Source organism: Schistocerca nitens, chromosome 8, assembly GCF_023898315.1.
Source record: "Schistocerca nitens isolate TAMUIC-IGC-003100 chromosome 8, iqSchNite1.1, whole genome shotgun sequence".
NCBI lineage: Eukaryota > Metazoa > Arthropoda > Insecta > Orthoptera > Acrididae > Schistocerca > Schistocerca nitens.
In genome coordinates this window covers 34,108,357-34,133,783 of record NC_064621.1, presented here as the reverse complement: position 1 = coordinate 34,133,783, position 25,427 = coordinate 34,108,357, and the positions used below count along the sequence as shown (strand labels likewise).

Genomic DNA, 25,427 nt, shown 5'->3' with positions numbered 1-25,427 from the left:
CAGTGTACAGAAGAAATATTGGAGCGCGAAAACACACATGTTGAGGATGTTGGCACCCCTTATCGGGGTGTTGTAGATATGAGAGTGGTGTGATGAAATACAGACAGTTAAGAACAAATCTGTGGTTTAATCATGATGAAGCTTCAGATGGAGGGAGTTTGAAGCATTTTACGTAAATCAACTGCGCTATCAATTGCATTGTTCTAGTGTCCGGGGTCAGTACCAAGACGATACTGGAAAGAGAGAAATGAGCATAGAAGATAAACACACACACTCCAAAGGCTACATGTTTCTGCACTTAAACATACTATAACTTTGAAGTCATGTGCTTTTCGAAATATTAGTCATATGGAGTGCAACGCTCTTAATACTCTAATGCAGGACACACAACATCTGACATACACCAATCCTCCAAGTTTTCTGTCCCACTCACTACAGTGACAAATTTTAAGATGGTAAAACTACTTCCTTCTAGACCAAAGAAAAACATCTTTGTGATACGTGGACAGTATAGCTTTCCAGAGGTGTATAGCACCCACTGTTCACATCCAATCGTGGTTCAGAAATTATACTATGCTCACATCAGTTATATAAAATGATTGTCAGCAGTGGAGAATGCCTCTTACAAGGAAACAGACAAAAGCATAGCAGCAGTGTCTGACACGTGAAATTATATGCCATGCAGCTCTAACTCCAGGAAGAGAACACAGTCTGTTTCACATACACAACAGCTGTCAAGCAAATGTATACACAGGAATTGCAGTACCTGTCAAACACCTGCCACTAATTTAGAATCACTGTAAATATGAAACTGAAGACTCGATTTATGTCCCAGATGCTCCAAGGGAATCGAGTACATTGCATATATCTATGTTCATCTAGAGGAGGGTGCTGAAACAGGTTTTCCATTGAGGGACTTATTTCATCACACATGCGTTGGAAGTCTTCTGCTGACTGTGATATGGAGAGCTTTGCTGTTAACGATCTCAGGTAGATGGTGCCCTAAGTCACACACAGAACAGGCAGTTGTATTCAAGTTGAACACAGACTATACCACACAACGGATACACCCTGGGAGAACAATGGGAAAAAATGCTTAAACACATGATAAATGACCTGCAGCAACATCTCCCTCTCACTATAATGCATCATCAGTCTAACATTAAATTATATCTTGTTACAACCCCATCTCAACTGATTACTCCATCCATTTCCTATCATCCTTTAACGTTCATCCAAGTCAATTTCGAGGCAGATGGTTCTCTTTGTTAAGAAAGCAGCAAAGACAGCAATCAACACTATTATCACCATACACATACAGCAGAATGTTGTTAAAAAGCATACAGCAACTGTTCTGTAACGTATTTGTTAGCTGACACCGGATGGTTGCGATTGGTGGAGAGTACAGTGAAGCACATAGTAAATACTTTTTGTTAGGATTTAAAACACCTAAACAGTCCTGCACAGGGTCAAACACGCGATCAATTCTGTAGCTGCATATTACAGTTCCACAGCTGGTAATACAACACTCTGTAGCTAAGGACATTTAATAAAAATCTAGAAGGTAGTTGCCGATAACTTTGGTTTCACACCTGGGCTTATGATACGACATATATAAATTTATTACTTTACATTTGATGGTCATCCATGTTAAACATTCTATACCAGCTGTCGCTGTCAACGAAAAATGTCCGTTTCCATGTCAACTTTTTTTCATATTGGTCTTGCTGCCACATACTCATCCTCATGTACAAGAATTTTCTTGTAACAAGCACAAGACATGCAAATACACCCTCATTCCGTCTCAGTTTCCCCGTATTTTGGCGTATTATCTCTCAGTTTATATCTATTTTCCGCCGATTTTCGCAATTTTATTGATTTTATGTCACTTCTGCCCAAGCGATCATGACATCACTTCTCGCCATGTATTCTAAAATGGTTTTTTTAATGTAGTACAGCTGTCAAATACACGTTTTTCTGGTCGGACAATGTAGTATAGCACTGTACTTGAATGCATCCAGTCACTTCCAGTCGCATATTCTACAGTTGCAGTGCATTTGCTCTGTTTTCTGTATGTCTGTGTCTGTATGTGTGTTGCAAATGGCTCAGGGAGGAAGTGAGCACAGCTTCTGGTCTGCTGCCAGCTACGTGTGGCGTGATCGGTGTGAAAGAAAGTGGTCAGGGTGGAGAAAGGCTGGGTTTTCCCCACATGACAGGGATTTTGCTTTTGTTTGGAGGGATTACCACAAGCCCGAGCACTCTGCTACTTGCAGCATCTCTGGCCCTGGAGGCTGTGGAGCGGCCCAGCAACTGACACATGTTGCAACCTGGCAGGTGCCGAGACAGATTGCCAGATATATTTTGTGCAATATGTGACAGTATAATTATGTGTTGCGGAATAAAAAATGTGCTACAATTCGACAAACTACTTTGCATCCCATAAATTGTTTAACCTGTATTCCACACACTGCAATTGATTTTCTACCAATCAAACAATATTTCCAGTATCCACCAATACCAAAATTGGAAAAGTAGGCTGTTTCCTGCAACACGGATGAGGGGAGGCATATTGTACAGCACCCCAGTATTTACCCCAGAGACATTTAATCTCCATTCTGGGAGGGATAGGACAATTTTGCGAGTCTAGAATCATTAATAGCTGGGTGGCACTGTGAACGGTGGGTTGTCAGCTGGGGGTGGTAGAGCCCTGACATGCAGCCGGAGGTTTGAGCCCCAGTGACAGCTGTTCCCGTGCAGTCCACGGATGGAGAAGAGAGGGAAAGATCATACTGCTGCCATAGACCAACAGATCTCAGCAGGATTTAGGATTAGATTGGGTGTAGTATACCAGAATTCTAAATAACTTACTTCCACCAGCATTACAAGACAACCTAGGACTGAATGTGTATAGTGTAGGATCTCTTCAGCTATTTGATGATGGTTACTACCCATTTTAGTATCAGAGGATGTGTTTACATAGCCTGTGGGAAGCTTCCATGGATGACACAGAAGTGCCTGGAACTGTTGCCTGGCGAGTGTAATCCGATTGCAGGAAACAAAATTACTCACTATGCAAAGGGTGTCTCATGATCAAATTAATTAATTAGCCTACCAATTTAATATCAATGTCGTCGCACTGGCTGGGTGAATCAGGCCCAGGGTGTCAAACAGACGTTCTAAATAAATATGAACCTGGCCCTGCAAGGCAGCTAATATCAGGTGCAGATCATAACAAAAATACTGTAGTCACGTACCTAGAGTGCATGAATTAATAAAAGTGAAAGTTTGCGGTCTATTCTAGAAATACAAAACAGCTATTCTCTTTTTTATTCCACTTATAATTTTTCAACTGTTGCTTTCAGGGGTCAAGTGCTAAACAACAATCATGTTCAATTGCTTTTGACACTCAATAACAAAATATTTAGTTCTTCGACATATTGAAATGACGATTATTAAAATCGTTATCTCTACACATGAAAATTTTATATCACAGGAAAGAATGATTATTAAATCCTCACCTGCTCATTTAAATCTACATTGTCGTAGCTGGTCAGTGCCCTGAATTTGTGGAAAATAAATTTACTTTTTTGAACCAATGAAAAAACTCATGTACTCAATGGGAGGGTATGTTAGTATCCTAGCTTTTGATATTCAGTGGTCAAAGCGTACACAAGTTGCAGTGAGCCGAATTTAGACTCAACATTTACTGTCACCTAATGCATGATGGTACTTTATCAAGCGGCATCTGCAATGGCGTTGTCTCCATGCTGGATCTGAAAAGTTAATTCCTCGTTAATTCCTTACTCTGGCCTTGACTGAGTTCACTCAGTCGCAACTTTCCTGCGTTCCATAGAACGTTAATCTTTCCCTAGTTGAAATAATGGCTATTGCACACTCGCTATGGGTTGGAGCAACGTGCACAATTTCTTTGTCTGCAAAAATTCCCGCAGGAATAATTAACTACTGCTTTGCTATCTGTTGCCTCGATATGTGAAGCATATCATCCTCACTTCGCAGAAAGCAAACTCTCAATGCCTTCGCTTATTTCCACACACTTGCGGGGTCTGTTGCAAGACAGAGATAGAAATATTAGGTCTCAAAATGCTTTTATATAATGGGGATCTCCCCACCATGTCGCGTCTACATTGCCAAGTATGGCTGCAGCCAATCCCAGTCTCACTAGATGTGAACACATTTATATTTTTCTAGCTGGGTCGCAGCCTAGCTCTGTCAGTGACATGCAGCCACTTACCCTCAATCCCGGCCTTATTTACATTAAAAGGAACACTGTATTGTTCTGGCCTTATCCCTTTCTGCACTGAAGCTCACCATTCTCTTGCTAAATGGGAATTTTACGATATCATTAACCATCTGCGTGGCTCGCCTCCAAAATGCGTTTCACTTTAACTTGTTTGTTCATGCCAGTCCATATATTGGTAGATATTATTTTGTTAGTTTTCGGTACATCAGATTAACTGCAATTGCCTTTTGTTGATATAGTGTAATTATTATTTTCTGAGGATCTCATACTGTATTTTCCTGTCATTATGGATGAAGCTCATGTAAGGTCTGTGAAATCCGGGCACCTTACACTTTAAGAGAGTTCAAAAATGAGGAGGCATCCTCTGACAGAGGTAGAATGTGCTCTTAGCACTCCACCATGAGCCGAAAATGGGTGTAATATTGTAGTCCTGTGATGCAGGATGTGGCAGATAAGGTCATATTTTCCTACCCAATGAGAATTTTCACGACAGGTAACGATACTTAAGTGACATGTAAACATGTGTATGGTCCAATTTCTTTTATCTTCGAAAATAACTTGTATAAACGGGACGAATCTACATTTCATGTGAGAAGTTTGAGGTGTACTGACAAAACAACATCTGTGTTTGATATATTTTTTTAGACTTAGGATTCTATATTAGGTATGGGGCTGCAGTTAGCCCGAGTCAGGCTGCAGTGTGCTGTGGGTGGCAGCAGGAGTGCTCAGGTGGCAGGAAGTAGAGGGTTAGCTTGGTCTGTCGTGGGCGGCAGCTCCCCAGCTGGCTGGCTCTTTGGGTACACAATACACCTGGTAGATGTTGCTGGACTAGACTGGAGGTAACAGGTAAATTGGATGGGGAATGGGAGTGGATGTGGCAAACAGTGCTGTCTGGTGTTGGTGTTACAAATTGGGTCAGTTGGTCTCTGAACTGCATGGTGAACACACAAAATTTGATATTCCTGCTAGTAAATTTAAATTTTCCGCCATTTGTTCTCAGGCCATTATCTTGGACATTTCATGGTAGGGGAGGGGGAGGAGTGGGGATTGAGAGTTCGCTGAGGGTGACTCATGTGCTGGCTAGGGAGCACCCATGATGTCACCAGGGGATGGGGTAATTAATTGACCAATTATTTAATTTATATAATTAATTTGATATTAGAAGTGTGTCAGAATCCACTTTGACCCACTATTGTCGTAGTCTTCACCATGATCACAACTTTCTTACTGTGAGCAAATCAACTAGGTTTCTGCTACCGACTTGCTGTCTTTCAAAGTAGAATGTTATCCAGATTTGAAGTAAGTAATGGTATCTTCCCATTGGTAATTTGATTATTGAAACATTTTATAAGTTGAGGGTAAAGTATATACCAAGGTGAATATCGTGATAACCATATTAAAAGTTAACGTTCCTGGTGTGCAATCCATAGAACACAAATGAGTGTAAGCAACTGCAAACTCTGGACAATATGTACCAAGGGGCTCTGTCATTCTGGCCACGAAAGAACTGAAAATGAGTTAGAACCATATGTTAGCTGCTGATGGTTTAATAAAGACACACAAAATATACAGGTTTTTAAAAGAATTTATTACAGTGTTAAGCAATACAGAGTACAAAATTGACAGTATAAACATGGACCAGTTTATGAACATCATGTCGTTCGAGTGCTGTTGAAATACTCCAAGGGCACAGTCCTGGTCGTATAAATGTTGCCCATGAACTCTGACGATGCCTTCGGGCTTCTGGGTAGGTTTGGATCGTCAGTGTCCACTTTAAAAACTCCCCACCTTGGCCTGCAAGCAAACAAAATTACTCATGCTGACGTCATACAAACATAGTGTGAATTTTGGAGGCAGAGAAAAATAACACAGTGGACAATTATCATTACAAACAATATAGGTTATATAAGTTTGTGATATTTCTGAGTCCAGTGTTCCAGCGTTGGTAACTTCGACAGCAGATATTCATCGGATTTTTTCAGGTTTTTCTTTTTTGAATATTTTGGCTTATGTAATTTATACAATGTGGTTCGGTAATTATTGCAAAGCAGAAAGTACTTGTTAACGAAATATGGAATTCAAATGTTAGAGAACAGTTTTAATGTTACGAAATGGATTCCTAAATTGTGAATCTTGTGTGCATCTTAATGAAAGGTGAAAATTTGTGCCAGAGCTGGACTCGAACTCGGATTTCCTGCTAAACACAAGAGGTCGCCTTAATAACTTTGACTATCCACGCATACTCCCAAGACAGACACAAACCATCATATGTCATATTGTCCATACTACCTACACTCGCACTCTGTGATTCCTGCACAAGAAGAGAGAAATTTTAGTATGCCTTTGGAGGCAGATAGACCAATGTGTTTCAGAATGTTTGTCTTTATACAGTTTCTGTATGTAACATTACGATGTCTTTGAGACGTGCAGCATGCATGTGTGTATGTTACAATGTCCTTCAGACATGAATTGTAATGTCACCTACAGACGCTGCAGAAACAAAATCCGTCTTTAGTGTGACGAAGCAGGCTGAGATTTTTAGGGTATAGAGGAGAAGCTTGCATGCTTCTTAGTCTGGTAATGAGAGATGAGAGACTGTGTTATTTAGATAGAAACGTTCTTTTTTTTATTGTGGCCTACCTGAAAAAAGCTATACTTTGATTAGAATAATTTTGTGACTGAGTTTGAATGGGTGGAGTGGTAGGGGCCAGACAATAGGCAACTGCATCTCTTCTTCCGAAGAGTCCACGTGTTCACAGTGTTGCCATTACTGGGCGTAGGTGCAGAGCCTCGTCTGGGACTTTTTCCAACAACCGATTGGAGAATCGGTTGTTTTTTTCTTTCAGGTTGTTTTTTCTGTCTAATGAAAAAAAAAGGACATCCAAAATGAATGGACACATTCTCCCGGCTTGAGTGGTTTCACTTAATGTGAGACAACTGGTTATTCCAGGTATATGAATGTTAATTATATGAATGTTTCCACTGAGCCTCTGGGTTCTTTTTTCATTCACCCTTTTCCGTCGAGTGTTGCAGGCGGGGCCGCGTGGCGCCGCTGCCGTAGCCTCTTCCTGCTTCTCCCTGGGCCAGAACGGCAGCCGGCGCGAGGAGGTGGCGTGTTGTCCGGCTCGGCGCAGCAGTGCAGGGACCTGCGCCAGCGGCGACTGGCCACCTCCTCGCACCGCCTGCTACCCTGGCCTAGGCAGCAGCACGAGGCGTCACTCAGGTGCTGCTTGCTTGCTGGATTAATTATTTATCCTCACGCTTTCAGTAAAACAGAATGCAAACAGTCGCAAAATTTGGCAATATTCCTTTTTTCTTTGTGTACCCCTTTATGCTTGCTCAGCTTTTGTACTTCCAACGAAGCTGCTTTATTAGTTATGCATGCATTCATTCATTATTAATAGCACCTGGAATACACAACAGTCTGTAAGTTTTAAATGGTGAAAACAACAATTAATCTTTCAGTGCATAATGAAATAAATATTTATATTGTTTACTTCAATCTTCTTCCCCCATGAACCATGGACCTTGCCGTTGGTGGGGAGGCTTGCGTGCCTCAGCGATACAGATGGCCGTACCGTAGGTGCAACCACAACGGAGGGGTATCTGTTGAGAGGCCAGACAAACATGTGGTTCCTGAAGAGGGGCAGCAGCCTTTTCAGTAGTTGCAGGGGCAACAGTCTGGATGATTGACTGATCTGGCCTTGTAACATTAACCAAAACGGCCTTGCTGTGCTGGTACTGCGAACGGCTGAAAGCAAGGGGAAACTACGGCCGTAATTTTTCCCGAGGACATGCAGCTTTACTGTATGATTAAATGATGATGGCGTCCTCTTGGGTAAAATATTCCGGAGGTAAAATAGTCCCCCATTCAGATCTCCGGGCGGGGACTACTCAAGAGGACGTCGTTATCAGGAGAAAGAAAACTGGCATTCTACGGATCGGAGCGTGGAATGTCAGATCCCTTAATCGGGCAGGTAGGTTAGAAAATTTAAAAAGGGAAATGGATAGGTTAAAGTTAGATATAGTGGGAATTAGTGAAGTTCGGTGGCAGGAGGAACAAGACTTTTGGTCAGGTGATTACAGGGTTATAAATACAAAATCAAATAGGGGTAATGCAGGAGTAGGTTTAATAATGAATAAAAAAATAGGAGTGCGGGTTAGCTACTACAAACAGCATAGTGAACGCATTATTGTGGCCAAGATAGACACAAAGCCCATGCCTACTACAGTAGTACAAGTCTATATGCCAACTAGCTCTGCAGATGATGAAGAAATTGATGAAATGTATGACGAGATAAAAGAAATTATTCAGGTAGTGAAGGGAGACGAAAATTTAATAGTCATGGGTGACTGGAATTCGTCAGCAGGAAAAGGGAGAGAAGGAAACATAGTAGGTGAATATGGATTGGGGGGAAGAAATGAAAGAGGAAGCCGCCTTGTAGAATTTTGCACAGAGCATAACTTAATCGTTGCTAACACTTGGTTCAAGAATCATAAAAGAAGGTTGTATACCTGGAAGAATCCTGGAGATACTAATAGGTATCAGATAGATTATATAATGGTAAGACAGAGATTTAGGAACCAGGTTTTAAATTGTAAGACATTTCCAGGGGCAGATGTGGATTCTGACCACAATCTATTGGTTATGAACTGCAGATTGAAACTGAAGAAACTGCAAAAAGGTGGGAATTTAAGGAGATGGGACCTGGATAAACTGAAAGAACCAGAGGTTGTAGAGAGTTTCAGGGAGAGCATAAGGGAACAATTGACAGGAATGGGGGAAAGAAATACAGTAGAAGAAGAATGGGTAGCTCTGAGGGATGAAGTAGTGAAGGCAGCAGAGGATCAAGTAGGTAAAAAGACGAGGGCTAATAGAAATCCTTGGGTAACAGAAGAAATATTGAATTTAATTGATGAAAGGAGAAAATATAAAAATGCAGTAAATGAAGCAGGCAAAAGGGAATACAAACGTCTCAAAAATGAGATCGACAGAAAGTGCAAAATGGCTAAGCAGGGATGGCTAGAGGACAAATGTAAGGATGTAGAGGCTTGTCTCACTAGGGGTAAGATAGATACTGCCTACAGGAAGATTGGAGAGACCTTTGGAGAGAAGAGAACCACTTGTATGAATATCAAGAGCTCAGATGGCAACCCAGTTCTAAGCAAAGAAGGGAAGGCAGAAAGGTGGAAGGAGTATATAGAGGGTTTATACAAGGGCGATGTACTTGAGGACAGTATTATGGAAATGGAAGAGGATGTAGATGAAGATGAAATGGGAGATAAGATACTGCGTGAAGAGTTTGACAGAGCACTGAAAGACCTGAGTCGAAACAAGGCCCCGGGAGTAGACAACATTCCATTAGAACTACTGATGGCCTTGGGAAAGCCAGTCATGACAAAACTCTACCATCTGGTGAGCAAGATGTATGAGACAGGCGAAATACCCACAGACTTCAAGAAGAATATAATAATTCCAATACCAAAGAAAGCAGGTGTTGACAGATGTGAAAATTACCGAACTATCAGTTTAATAAGTCACAGCTGCAAAATACTAACGCGAATTCTTTACAGACGAATGGAAAAACTGGTAGAAGCGGACCTCGGGGAAGATCAGTTTGGATTCCGTAGAAATGTTGGAACACGTGAGGCAATACTAACCTTACGACTTATCTTGGAAGAAAGATTAAGAAAAGGCAAACCTACGTTTCTAGCATTTGTAGACTTAGAGAAAGCTTTTGACAACGTTAACTGGAATACTCTCTTTCAAATTCTGAAGGTGGCAGGGGTAAAATACAGGGAGCGAAAGGCTATTTACAATTTGTACAGAAACCAGATGGCAGTTATAAGAGTCGAGGGGCATGAAAGGGAAGCAGTGGTTGGGAAAGGAGTGAGACAGGGTTGTAGCCTCTCCCCGATGTTATTCAATCTGTATATTGAGCAAGCAGTAAAGGAAACAAAAGAAAAATTCGGAGTAGGTATTAAAATTCATGGAGAAGAAGTAAAAACTTTGAGGTTCGCCGATGACATTGTAATTCTGTCAGAGACAGCAAAGGACTTGGAAGAGCAGTTGAACGGAATGGACAGTGTCTTGAAAGGAGGATATAAGATGAACATCAACAAAAACAAAACGAGGATAATGGAATGTAGTCAAATTAAATCGGGTGATGCTAAGGGGATTAGATTAGGAAATGAGACACTTAAAGTAGTAAAGGAGTTTTGCTATTTAGGGAGTAAAATAACTGATGATGGTCGAAATAGAGAGGATATAAAATGTAGACTGGCAATGGCAAGGAAAGCGTTTCTGAAGAAGAGAAATTTGTTAACATCGAGTATAGATTTAAGTGTCAGGAAGTCTTTTCTGAAAGTATTTGTATGGAGTGTAGCCATGTATGGAAGTGAAACATGGACGATAACAAGTTTGGACAAGAAGAGAATAGAAGCTTTCGAAATGTGGTGCTACAGAAGAATGCTGAAGATAAGATGGGTAGATCACGTAACTAATGAGGAGGTATTGAATAGGATTGGGGAGAAGAGAAGTTTGTGGCACAACTTGACTAGAAGAAGGGACCGGTTGGTAGGACATGTTTTGAGGCATCAAGGGATCACAAATTTAGCATTGGAGGGCAGCGTGGAGGGTAAAAGTCGTAGAGGGAGACCAAGAGATCAATACACTAAGCAGATTCAGAAGGATGTAGGTTGCAGTAGGTACTGAGAGATGAAGAACCTTGCACAGGATAGAGTAGCATGGAGAGCTGCATCAAACCAGTCTAAGGACTGAAGACCACAACAACAACAACTTCAATCTTGATGTAACCATTGAAATGTCTCCGTGTGCACCTGGGGATGGGTCTATCTCTGGTGATATGTGTACCCCTGTTTCTGTTGTATACCACTGCTTTACTTCACTTAAAGAAAGCACAACAGACTGCTTTCACTCAGAAGAATAACTAGATAACACAGTCAACTAAACTACTGCTTTCAGCTGAATGAACGAATGAATACATGCTTCAACCGACAGAAAAAGTGAAGACTGGTTTCACATGGAAAGAAAGGGTTTTCATTTGGAGCATCTCCTCGCAGAGACTGCTTTCATGCGAAAGAAATGAATGAACAGTAATGCAACAGATACGTAAAACGACAGCCAACTGATTCGATTGTTTTCATTGGGTTGTTGCCATCACTACCTCGTCAGTTGAGGTAGGTTTTGCGGTGTGCTGTCGGCAGAGAGAGCCTGGCTAAGCAGCATCCCGTGACTGGCGTGTTTCAGTCACAATTTTATTCTAGTACAGCTACAGAGCGCTCATAAATCGAAATAGATTTCCAGGTACAATTTCTTTTCACATGAAAAAAATAAAAATAAAAAATGAAATGATCGTATGGCATTGTTGGCCGGGAGGCCCCATGCGGGGAAGTTCGGCAGCCGTATTGCAAGTCCTTTTTGTAGGCGCCACTTCCGCGACTTGCGAGTCAATGATGATACAACACCCAGTCATCACGAGGCAGAGAAAATCCCTGACCCCACCGGGAATCGATCCCGAAACCCGATGCGCCGGAGGCGAGAACGCTACCGCAAGACCACGAGCTGCGGACTTTTGACGCGAGAGTGGGTGGAAGTCAGATACGATTTTGTTCATTCGCTCCCAAGTGCCAAAGCACATTTGTGATTGAGTGCATTGGCCTAAACAAAGATGTTTTCAGTTTCTCCTTCGCTTCACAGGACTCTTCTCGAGTACTGTCTCATCGAGTTGGTTCAGAAGGCGTGCATACCGATCCTAGTTTTTCAGTTTACCTTGTTGTCATGGTCTTCGGACCACAGACTGGTTTGAGGCCGCTCTCCAAGCTAGTCTGCCCTCTGTAAGTCTCTTCATCGCTGCGTAATTAATGCAGCCTGCATCCACATGGACCTGTTGTTGAAATCAAGCAGTGGCATCCCTCCACAATTTCTACCCTCCATCCCTCACACATCCCTCCACTGGTTGCTCACGATGGAACTAGTATTATTACTCTTCTTTTAGTCAAATTCTGCCACACATTTCTTTTTTCCTCCATTTGATTCAGCACCTCATTCGTCGATTTACCCATCTAATTTTCGCCATTCTTCTGAAGCACCAAATTTCGAAAGCTTTGATTTCCTTCTCTCTCTACTGTTTATCTTTCCTTTCCACATAAGGCTACAATCCAGACAAACACTTTCAGAAAAGGCTTCCTAACACTTAAATTTACATAACGTGTTTGCATATTTTTTTTATTTTTTTAAGGAGTGTCTTTCTTGCTATTGGCAGTAGCTATCTATTTTATATCCGTTTTACTTCTGAAAACGTCATTTATTTTAGTAGCGAAATAGCAAAACTCATCTACCACTTTTAGCCTCTCGTATCCTAGTCTAATTCCCTCAGTATCGTCCGATTTAATTCGGCGACACTCCATTCATTCCCCTTATTTTGCTGCTCTAGAGATTCATCTTATAATGTCTCTCCTTGACAATATCCGTTCCACTGAGCTTATCTTCAAAGTACTTAGCGTGTATGACAGAATTATGTTGTCATTGGCAAACCTTAAAGTTTGGCATTTGAAATATGTCTATACAACTGCTGAAAATATACTTCGTTTTATCGGCCAGTGGTAGCTTTTCCATCCGTTTTCTGCTTACATCAGGTATTATCGTCTGTACGATATTCCCACCTTCGGCTCCGTTGGCTTTGGTGTGTTATCTTCTGATATCTACACCCACTTCCATATTTACATATGTACGCTGTGAACCACTGTGGATTTCATGGCAGAGGGTATGTGCCAGCTGTTAGGGTTTTATACCGATCCATTTACACCTCGAGCACGGGAAGAATTGTTTAAATGCCTCTGTGTGCGATGTAATTAATCTAATTTTGTCCTCACGATCCCTATGAGAGCAAATTGTGGTGTTGTACTACTTTCTTAGAGTCATCGTTTGAAACCGATTCCTAAAACTTTGTTAGTGGAGTTGCCCGGGATAGTTTTCGTCTATCTTGAAGAGTCTGTTGGTTCAGTTCTTTCAACGTCTCAGTGATACTCTCGCGCGGGTCAAACAAACCTGTGACCATTTGTGCTGCCCCTTACGTTCAGTATCTTTGGTGTGTGTTCCACACACTTCAACGATATTCCATGATGTGTCACGCGAGTGATTAGTAAGCACTCTCCTTTCTAGACTCTACGGTCGCAGGTTCGAATCCTGCCTCGGGCATGGATGTTTGTGATGTCCTTAGGTTAGTTAGGTTTAACTAGTTCTAAGTTCTAGGGGACTAATGACCTCAGCAGTTGAGTCCCATAGTGCTCAGAGCCATTTGAACCATTTGAACCATCCTTTCTAGACTAATTGTTTCTCCCTAAAACTAAGTCTGCTACCTCATTCACCCACGACTGAGCTTACGTGATCATTCCATTTCGTGTCTCTGTTAAGTGTTACACCTAGGTAGTTGTAGGAGTTTATCGATTCCAACTGTGACTCCTTGCTATTATATTCATAGCAAACTATGTTTTTTCGTTTTCTGAACATTTAAATCTTATCAAGGTCTGACTGAATATTTGAGCAGTTTTGTTCAGACTGTACTTCATTGTAAATAACTGCATCATGCGCGAAAAGTCTGAGGTTACTATTAATATTGTTCGCAAGCCCACTAATATACGGCGTGAATAGCGAAGGATCAGATACACTTTCCTGGGGTACACACGAAGTTGCTTCCATATCTGTCGATGTCCCTCTATCCAAGATAAAATGTTGCGTCCTCCCTACCAAGAAATACTCAGTCCAGTCACAAATTTCGGTGGTTGCCCCGTACGATTGTGCTTTTGATAATGAGAGTAGGTGTGGTACTGAGTCGAAAGCTTTTCGGAAATTGAGAAATACTGCATCTAGGTGATTGCCTTGATCCACGGATTTCGAGATGTGATGTGAGAAAAGTGCGAGTTGGCTTTCACGTGATTCAAGTTTTAGAAATCCATCCTAATTGGCGTGGAGGAGGCGGTCCTGTCCGAGATACCTCATTATGTTTGAGCTCAGAATATGAAATCGATGTCAAGGATACTGGACGACAGTTACATGGATCACTTCTGCTACCTTTCTTGTAGACAGGTGTGACCTGTGCTTTCTTCTAGCTGCTGGGCACTCCTTTTTATTCAAGGAATTTACAACAGATTATAGTTAACAGGGGGTCAAACTCAGCCGCAAGCTGGGTGCAGAGTCTGATAGGGATTACATCGGGTTCAAATGGTTCAAATGGCTCTGAGCACTATGGGACTTAATTTCTGAGGTCATCAGTCCCCTAGAATTTAGAACTACTTAAACCTAACTAACCTAAGGACATCACACACATCCATGCCCGAGGCAGGATTCGAACCTGTGACCGTAGCGGTCGCGCGGTTCCAGACTGAAGCGTCTAGAACCGCTCGGCCACCCCGGCCGGGGATTACATCGGGCCCTGGGGCTTTGTTTACTTTTAACGACGTGAGATGTTTCTCACCACCACTGACACTAATATCTATTTCGCTCATGTTTCCAGTGGTACGGGGACTGAACTGGGACAATACACTGGATTTTCTTTTGCAAAGAAAATTTGAAGGAGAGATAAGGATTTCTGCTTTTGCTTCGCTACTCTCAATTTCATTTCGCTTCTTGTTTATGAGTGATTTGACACCAACTTTGGTGCCACTAACAGCCTTTATACACGACCAGAATTTCTTTGGGTTTTGTGAAAGACCTTTCGACAATAGTTTGCTACTGTCACTGAAGGCTTCTCGCGTTGTTCTTTTTGGACTGCCACACACGTTTCATTCAGCATGTCTCTACCTACAGTCCTTTGCTTTAATATGGCGTAGTCTCTGAATGAAATTACCCGAAACCTTTGACAACGTGTCTGGCGGAATGGCTTCACATGCAGATGAGATGTACTGCTTCAGCTGTTCAATTGTTTCTGGATTCTGGCGATACACCTGGTCTTTCAAGTGTCCCCACAGAAAGAAGTCACAGGGGTTCATGTCTGGCGAATAGGGAGGCCAATCTACGCCGCCTCCTGTATGTTTCGGATAGCCGAAAGAAATCACACGAGCATCGAAATATCCATTCAGGAAATTAAAGACGTCGGCCGTGTGATGTGGCCGGGCACCATCTTGCATAAACCACGAGGTGTTCGCAGTGTCGTCTAAGGCAGTTTGTACAGCCACAAATTCACGAAGAATGTCCAGATAGCGTGATGCAGTAATCGTTTCGGATCTGAAAAATGGGCCAATGATTCCTTGGGAAGAAATGGCGGCCCAGACCAGTACTTTTTGAGGATGCAGGGACGATGGGACTGCAACATGGGGCTTTTCGGTTCCCCATATGCGCCAGTTCTGTTTATTGACGAAGCCTTCCAGGTAAAAATAAGCTTCGTCAGTAAACCAAATGCTGCCCACATGCATATCGCCGTCATCAATCCTGTGCACTATATCGTTAGCGAATGTCTCTCGTGCAGCAATGGTAGCGGCGCTGAGGGGTTGCCGCGTTTGAATTTTGTATGGATAGAGGTGTAAACTCTGGCGCATGAGACGATACGTGGACGTTGGCGTCATTTGGACCGCAGCTGCAACACGGCGAACGGAAACCCGAGGCCGCTGTTGGATCACCTGCTGCACTAGCTGCGCGTTGCCCCTCTGTGGTTGCCGTACGCGGTCGCCCTACCTTTCCAGCACGTTCATCCGTCACGTTCCCAGTCCGTTGAAATTTTTCAAACAGATCCTTTATTGTATCGCTTTTCGGTCCTTTGGTTACATTAAACCTCCGTTGAAAACTTCGTCTTGTTGCAACAACACTGTGTTCTAGGCGGTGGAATTCCAACACCAGAAAAATCCTCTGTTCTGAGGAATAAACCATGTTGTCTACAGCACACTTGCACGTTGTGAACAGCACACGCTTACAGCAGAAAGACGACGTACAGAATGGCGCACCCACAGACTGCGTTGTCTTCTATATCTTTCACATCACTTGCAGCGCCATCTGTTGTTGAAAATTGTAACTACTGTAATTTCGAAAGTTTGTCCGCCTGAAAATGTACTGTTGTCCCAAGCATATTGCAACAAACGGTGTATTTCCATCGCTGCTCGTTTAGTTTTTATTGCTGTTTCAAATATACCGGTCATTTTTGAAACACCCTGTATCTATCCAGTGCATGGTCAACCAATCTTTTAAGCTTGAGCGATAGTTCCTCTTCGTGCTTCTGTGCTGAGGTAAAAGTTTCAATCTCCTCATTGAGATTGTTGCTAGTGCTTTTTTATGTAGTTTGTTGAACATATAAATCCTTCTATTTGTTTTTGTTTATCTTTCGTACTTGGTATTCATTGTTGCTACAACTGCTTTGTGGTCACTGACGCCGGTTTCGATGTGGACACCCTCAGAGAGGTCAGGTCGTTTCATGCCATTAGGTCTGAATTATTTCTCTCATGAGCAGAGTACCGAACTACCTGCTCTAGGAAGTTTTCGGAGAAGGCATTCAGTAAAGCTTCACAGGTCCACCTCTCATTATCTCAAATGACTATCGGATGAATAAAGTCTCCCGCAATGACTGTAGTATGATTGGGGGCTTATCTACAAGCGAAATGAGGTTTTCTTTAAAGTTTTCGGTTACATCAGGAGGTGAAATTGTTGGTCTATAGAAGGATCCTATTGTAAGTAAGTTTATGCTCACCATTTACACTGAGTCTTGCCCAAACAATCTAACATGCAGCTTTAGTTTCTATCTTAGTGGATATGAGTTTGTTGTCTACTGCGAGCAATACACAGCCTCCATTACTCTGACCTCTATTTCTCCAAAAATCTTACTACTGTCAGCTAAACGTTTTAACAAACATTCTGTGACATTCTTGTAAACAGGAGACACCTGTGCTTTCTTCCACTTGCTGCGCTCTCTCTTTTGTTCAATGGATTTACGATGGATTATAGTGAATAGAAGGGCTAACTCAGCCACGTCCTGGATACAGAACCTGATGTCCTTTAGGAGAGCTTCAAACTCTGCCTCTTTGTTGCGGATGATTCGACAGTTAATGACTAGGATTTTAATACTCTCACCAGCGGGAGGGCATTTCTTTGGATCTCACTCCGTTATTTCCGGGATTCCTACAGCTAACGTTATCTGGATAGGATGAAGATTCGCCTGATCTACAAAAAGAGCCTTGTGTGCACTCCACACTCAGTCAGCTACCTGGACAGCTGTTTCTCGTGTGTGTTGCACACCTGACCCATTTAGGTGGGTCCTACAACTCTCCATCCTATGGCACAATTCAAGGAAGTCACAGAACATCGTCAATCTCGGGTTCAAGCCTTCCACTAGCTTCATAAATCAGGGGGCCGTGATCTGTTCTGGGGACAACGCTGCAGATTGTGAGCATAGCTGAAAGTCCATGAGCAAAACTGGTATTCTCAACCTTCTCTACTTGTCGCTGGAATAAAGATGCAAGTATGACTTATGAGTGAAGACAACAGGCGTAATGTGTTTCGACGTGCGTCACAGTCTGCAGTTCGTTACACCCTGTCCCTCAACGGCTGCTGGAATAGCCTCTTCAGCATGCTGAATGAGACCTCGAGGCATACACACTGAGCGAACCTGGCTCTTGGCGCAGGATGCAGCAGGTTTCCCAACAGGTGAATCGAGTCTCACTGGTTCAGTTTCGGTTTCAGTGAAAGACACCACCGCTAACTCATTCTTAGTCCTGAGTCCTTCCTGACCTCTGTATCCACCATATAGGATGCCCAGACCTACCCCTGACACGCCATTCACAGTCACATGGACGAGTGATGATCGGCCCCACATTTCCTGCAGGAGAAACAGACTCAGCAGGAGAGGATAATGCCGGGTGGTTCTAATTAAAGTGCAGCTACTGACATAGATTCATTGTGGGCTGTACTTATAGTACGGCAGAGAAACTTGGTAGATATTCTAATGTGTTACTGTGGAACCACTTTACGCTGGAAAAAAAAAAATTAGTTCCAGTTTTGACCACCAGGTGCAAATCTGGCGCTGTGAATGCAACTATTGTGACACGATATGTTACTTATTCACAGGAACTGTAAATCACTAACGCCGGCTTGTTACGAAATAGGTTATGCAAATCACTCATGGCTTACGAAAAGCTTTGCAAACGTCTGAACTTTTTAAAGATGTAGCTTTTTCTCCCAAATGTGTAATGGAATTTCGGAACTGTTAGTTGCGAACAGGAAAAATACGTTAAAATTGTACGTCAGTTTGTTATGTCTAATTTTTCGAAATTAATTTATGTGAAGACAAAGGAAATACCGGTAGTTATATACGCTCTCCCAGCCGTTATCGGTTTTCTGAACCTAGTAGCGCTACTCCTCGCTCAAGGAGTTTCCGTATTGGCATATTCGGACTGCATATGGGATATACAGGCCTTAAAATACTTGAATAAAATAACATACTTCAACAATTTATGGACATTAAGACACAGACAAGTATATGACTTTTGTTTAGCTTCATGTTATTGCGCAAGACCCTAAATAAATGTATGTTCCTTATAGACGGTATTTGCTTACCTGAAACCCTGACCCCACTCAAGATTGTCAATAATACTCCACGCCATGTACCCAATCACGTTACTTCCGTCAATGTTGATTGCATTGAGTAGCTCCGCCAAGTAGTGCTAAAAAGAGAAGAAAATGAACAGGTAAGTTATACAGTGGAGGTAATAATAATTCTTGCAGGTCTCAATTTCTTAATCTTTTGATTGAACCACTTCACACTGGACACAGGGGAAGAGAAAATGGTCACTCACGCCGTGGTAACTTATACGCTGGTCGTCCTGCGTTTCGCCCAGGTCGCTGAAGCCGTTCTCAGTCACGATGATGGGGTACTGCGGGTACGTGTTGGATACCCAGTTCATCAGCTTCCTGAATCCCCATGGCACCATCTGTGTGTCCAGAAGAAACAAATGACGGCGATAAATAAATATACAGCTATACAATGACCGATATACTCTTGGAAATAAAACTTGCATTTGCAGAATCCTTATCTCATTTACTACTTAGCGGTGTTAGTTTCTCACATGAAGTGAAATTTTTTACAGTTCCAAATGGTTAATAGTTAATTTAATAGGAGAGGCATAACTGGCATTGATAAGAAATTAATATTTTAATCTTTGAATCTTTGAAAACCTCACGAAAAATTAACGGAGAAATTATTGAATCTTCATCAGTTAGTTGGAATCTATAATTTAGTACACTATTTATTAATGCCTATTTATTCTGTATGTACATCGTAGAAACCACGTATGTGACTTGTATGGGTTCCTGACAAGTTGTGATTTACTGACTTCCACATTTGTGCAAAGCATGCAAGGTCCTTACCGCAAGCTGTACAATGGTTATATGTTGCGATCGGTGGCGTGATCGCACGCAGTGCAGAAACACGGTAGCCGTCCGTCAGTCAAACAACTACAAACGTCAAAAAGCTAATGGCGCGCGAGGAGCGGTCAGTCTTTAACAGCCCACAGTTAATTGTGCGTTCGATGATACTCAACAGTGATGGTTAGCTCGTTCTTCGGAGTATCATGAACTTAAAAAATAGAACTGAGGGAGTCACAAAGGACTGTTACATTCTTGCCAAGAAGATGTTCTGTTCGAAGATGTTGTCACAATGGAAGAATGTCACGGCTGCCTGATGAGTAAGCCAGTCCGATATTTTTATGAAAAGTAATTTCAGTTGACGTGCTGAACGAGAATAGTCGCCAGTTATAGATAATAATTTATCAAATAGTAAAAATTAGTTTACAAACACAATTAAGACCACCTTTATTTGAAAATTTGCTATTTGTAATATTTTATTAAAAGTTATGCGGGTATGTGTAACACGCAACTCAGATGAAATTAAGATATTCATTACATACGTCTCACTGATATAATTTTGTTCCAAATCTGTTTTGTAAGTTAACGTTGCTGAAGCAGCCATTAATGGAAAAATAAAGAGTTAAGGGTGTTTTTGGAGGAAAGGTGTCATTTTCCCCGATACGTTTGTGTTTGCGGAGACACGATACACGGTGTAACAGGTTTCGAAAATGTTTACTTTAAAAATTAGATCAAATAATTTCTTTTGATTAAGAAAAGTTACTAGGATTCGTACTAGATGTGATCTCGTTCTACAAATTTGAACGAAACAACAATTACTGAAGTAAACTGACAACGTTTTAGATTTTTAACGCTGTTTCAGAAAGGCTGTGTTGAATGTTTTCTGGTTTTGAGGAAACACAGTGAACTGTTTGCTAGAGAGTGATTGTTGTTATGCCTGTTTGCTATTGCTACTGTATCGACCGTAAGTGATTATCGTCGTTCAGACTAACGGCTGTCCAAGAAATTAACATAGCGGAAAAGGCACACTTTTTTAGAGAAGACTTGTCACTTATCGTTAACGCAGACCAATCGGGCAAATTTGATAATACCCCACCATAAATAATATCAAGTGCTTGCTTGTTCCACTTCCGGTTTTTGTACATTGGAATTTTTGTCCTTGATATTAAAGCATGTGTATCGATTTAACGACACTGTTCGAAATAATTAAAGGCAGCTTCCGACACTGAAATAGGCAGCTGTATTTGCTTTTAGCCGAAATATAAATTAGCAAACTATGGTCTCAGTGGAAGTTCAAAATAATAGTAAAAGCCTGGGCAAAGTTCTGTTTTTGTGTCAAAACGAGCGTCATCTCGTCGAACATAATGTCAATGAACCTACTATGTGCAAATCGCATCCAGCGATAGGAAGCGCTGAGTGAAGCCGATCAGGACGTGCGTGGGCTGCAAACGAAATTGGCGGTCCGTCGATCGGTGGGTGCGTGTTTATGGCATGTGTTGTCATTATGCTCATCTGCTCAAGTACTGGTTACGGTTAACAAAGCCGATAGAAGACGATTATTGCGCATGATAACCTAATTGTACCGATTCGTGTTCGCTGTTTCTCTGTATGACATATTTCATCTACGTAACAGAGTGTTTGGATCTAACAGCGAAAGTGCACAGAAAAGTGGTAAGGCTGTTACGATTCTGCAAAGGAAAATGAGTACTGCACGGCAACACGGGAGCGCGTGAATACACGAGGGACGAGTGTTTGGTGCAGGTGCGTTTGAAGGTCACGTTTGTGCGTTTTTCTTGAATAACTCGAAAACCGTGGCCTCCAGCGAAAACGGATCCCGGTACAAAACTTAATTATACTAAATTTCTTACAAAAAGTAGCTTTCGCGTAGTAATCGAGAGAACAGGAAAATCCCGCGACTGGTTTATGAAGCCCAGCTATAATATACAAAGGAAAAAGAAGTGTGTTCCAATGCACTGCAGTGTGCTAAAAATCGAACACCTGTGTGCAGAAGAAGGAAGTGTGAAATAACGTGGAAGCCAATAAACGTAACAATGGTCATTTTAAAGGTAAGAATTGTTTAAGACCTCGATTTATCAGAGAAACACAATCGTTACACTGACCGCTGAAAATTCTTTAAACAAAGCGCTACTCTTCTGGTCCTAATAATGGTTTATTACAGTCACTGAAGACGGAATAAATTTCATATTATTTATAAACTAATCGGTGTTTTATAAATGTTGCTAAAAAGTGGTGTAAATGGAATGTGCTATAAAAGTGAAGGACAAAAGAACTTATTTACCGGACGCTTTTATTGAAGGTCAACAGCATATTACATGACCTCGAAAATCAGCTCAAAGACTTATCTTGCAAAATGGTGAACGACACATAGAAAGCAGTTATTATTTGTTTTACATTTTGTTTTTCCACCACTTCCTATTCTCATTGGTGAAGTTCCATCTTTCTCGTAATTTGTATACATTGCATTTTTTTTCCTGAAGTTTCTGTGAAACCAGGAGATAAAATTATTTGTTTATGGGACTGCTCTTTTGGTCTGTTTCTAGCCTCTTTAATTGAATTTTCTGCAAGGAAAACCATTACCCCTTTATCACAGAATGTGAGTTAGATGCATGGATCGGCCCTAAGTAATTCTCTGTTAAATGGTACGATAAATAATGATTAGTTGCCATTAATTGGTACAATTTTGGAGTTTCTCTGAGAACACGTTGTGATTCACACCATCAAATGCTTTAGGCTGGCCTTAGATCGATGATATTTCACATTTATATATTCAATTATTTGAGTGATGAATTAATATTTTATGTGTTCAGAGTTATGATCCTTATGCGAACTTAACTATGACAAATAGTTACTCTGACAGTAACAACTGCGACTGTAAAATAAGTGCTGAAAGTACTGTGTTTCTGTGCTAAACATATAATAATGTAAAAAGGTAATAACTTGATTCAGATATTTACTGACGGTATGTTTCTGCAAGTATCGTAATTCAAAATGAATTTTTACAGACCTAATTACACCTCGATATGCGCATTGTTAGTGGTGAGACAGACATCTAATTTGCATTCTACTTCACTCCAAGTTTCTTGCAGCATTGCAAGCATAAAATTTGCGATAGCTGCACGAATGCGATGGCGCAGATCTGATGGATCTCGGCCTGTTCCTGGTACAGTTGATTCTTGGGGGGCCAAGCAATCGATAGACTACCTTTCGTGACCCAGCAATCTGCGATCGAAGAAATCCCTCACAGACTTCGCAAAATGACTTGGTGCGCCACCTTTTTCAAATACCAAGTCACGAGGATGTTGTGGCTCTCTCCGCGAAAGAAAGCACGCAGGACACCTTCTGCTGTGGACACCACACGGATACTGAGGCGCGTTTACGTGAACGAAGCAGGTGCTCGCATGTGCACACGGTACCAAATGCCGTAAGCAAACATAGAAAATATTCTGAGTTGCCATACTTGTAGAAACAAACGAACAATAAATACCTCAATTATGCCTCAACTTATTCACATTTTATACTATTAATTGTCTAACTCCGTATTTCGAGCACGTCCGGAAAAAACACTTGAACGCCTTCAGGGCATAAGGCGTGCTGTGTGCAAGCGAGAGCTGTGGTTTCTGGCATCAAGTTCCGCAGCAAAAAGTGTGTGTGTGTGTTTTGGGGACTGTCTTCGCCATTATTGACATCAGCTTTCGCACAAGTGTGCGTAGTTTATTGCCCGTGTCCATAAGACTCCAACAACAGAATAACAAGCTGCGGAAATTATTCTGCAGTGCTCCGTTTGCCCAGTCTGCAGCACTATCAACGACCGTCATCATTTATTCATTCATTTTCATTTTTTATCATAAACAAACGCAGCATTTAGCAGAAAGTTATTCGCATGTCTACAGTTACGTTTAATCAGGTAAGCAAGTCTAGCCACGTAACACAACACGAACAGGAAGATGGTACAAGCAAAGTATCTGTTGTGCACTTTGTGTTGTAAACCTGAGAAAGCATGATTCCTTACGTAGACGTAGCCGCTGGCGCCGACAACCCAGGAAGGATCCCTGGACACGATGACGCCCTGGTCGTGAGCGAAGGACGGAATGCTTCCCGTCTCGCCCAACGTCACCAGACCGGTTCCGTACGTGTTGATGCCGATGAAGTCCGTCGTTCCTGTCAACACAGCCACAAAAGTTGCAGTTCCTCTCCAGGCTGCCTGTTTGGAAAAGCAGAAGGCCTTCTCCGATGCTTTCGTTATTAATTAATAATATTGTACGTTAGTGCTTCATTTGAGTAATTAGAGCAGTAGAGTATTAAAAGGTTTACTCAGATGATCACACAAATAATTAATCTTTACAACACACATGTCAAAATGAGGAACTTCTTTCCGGTAGTGTACCAATTTTTTGTGTAGAAACTCCCCAATGTTGGATATAATGTTTGGTTGATGTTCTTATGGCGGTGGTCTCCATTTCGAGGGCTGGTTTGATGCCCCTCGTTACGGTGGTCTATACTTACGAGCCTCCTAATCCGCACACAACCACAGAAACCTGAATCCACCTGCGGTCACCTCCTACAGTGTTTACTGCACACCCTTCCCTCCATTCCAAGTGAACTATTCCTTGATGCATCAGGATGTATTATAAGACCCTATCCCGTCTATTAGTCAAGTCAGGCTACAAATTTCTTTTCTCCTCTATTAGATTAAGAACCTCTTCATTATCAACTGAATTTGTCCACGTAATCTTCAGCATTCTTCTGTAGTACCACAGTTCGCGTGATTCTATTCTTTTCTCGTCTGCACTGCCTTTCGCCCAAGTTTAATTTTTCTACAAGGTTAAGAAGGAACGCCTTGAGTGCGAGGTCACAGGTTTTATCTTTAGTAACGCTCATTTGAAAGCGTTGTGTTAACAGGTATGACAGGAAAAATGTTAGCTGCTAATTACTCGCCATGTGCACCAGGAGGGCGGAACAAAATGGGCAGAATGAAAAATGGCGCGACACAGTGACCACAAAGGTCCGTACTATGAAGATCGAAGCCGAACCCCTTGGGAGTTACGAACCGTGCAGGACGTTCAGCTAGGTATTCGGTCTTAAAAATGGATATAGGATTATATTGGTGTAATGGGGTGTGATGAGAAATAGCGGAATGTGATGGCATGCAACCGAATGCGAAACAGAGTGTCGGGAGCTTATCGTGAACCGGCTATTCTGTAAGGTGTAGCTGCAGATAGTGCGAAACATGTTTTATAGGTACGGAAGAAACAAACATCGAGAGTCTGAGTTTGTCCAATGGTTTCAGGTGCTATGAACTACAGTTTTCAGGAAGAATAGTTTGTCCTAAAGGAGCATTTTCATACGCAGATCAGCAATCAAGCAAAGGCAAGTTACTTTGAACAGCTATTTGCCAAAAGCAGTACTGCTCATGCCTGTGGCGGATACATGTGGTAGCGCCCCCCCCCTCTCCCCCCCCCCCCCCTTGCGGCACCATCAGCATTGCCGCCCGCGCCGCCGCACGCTATTCCTTCGTTTCTTTCCTCAGTCGACTCGACTAAATCGAATTATCGAGTAGTTGTACTTTCCTATGTAGCACACGTTGAAACGGTACAGTAGTTTCCGCTCTATAAGCAGCAGGTTTCGCTGCTCGCTCGCACCGGGAAATACAAACAGAGGCGGCTCCGCAGCCAATTTTATTACACGACGCGGTCGGCCGCGGGTGCAACAGAACCCATGTGGTCGGGTGGAAAGAAATGTGTCAGGCTTCATAATCTCACCTACAGATTTTCAGCCAGATTC

The 25,427-nt window shown here is 42.0% G+C and overlaps 1 protein-coding gene across 1 annotated transcript in view; it reads right to left on the bottom strand.

Moving 5' to 3' along the window:
• Positions 1-5,829: 5,829 nt before the first annotated feature.
• LOC126199040 (myrosinase 1-like) overlaps positions 5,830-25,427 on the bottom strand; it is a 73,553-nt gene continuing 53,955 nt past the window's right edge. Inside the window, exons 8-11 of the mRNA XM_049935744.1 lie at positions 23,656-23,804; positions 19,058-19,192; positions 18,819-18,925; positions 5,830-6,055 (exon numbers count right to left, since the gene is read on the bottom strand). Coding sequence (XP_049791701.1) covers positions 5,914-6,055; positions 18,819-18,925; positions 19,058-19,192; positions 23,656-23,804 — 533 coding nt within the window. The 3' untranslated portion in view covers positions 5,830-5,913. The remainder of the gene's footprint in view (positions 6,056-18,818; positions 18,926-19,057; positions 19,193-23,655; positions 23,805-25,427) is intronic.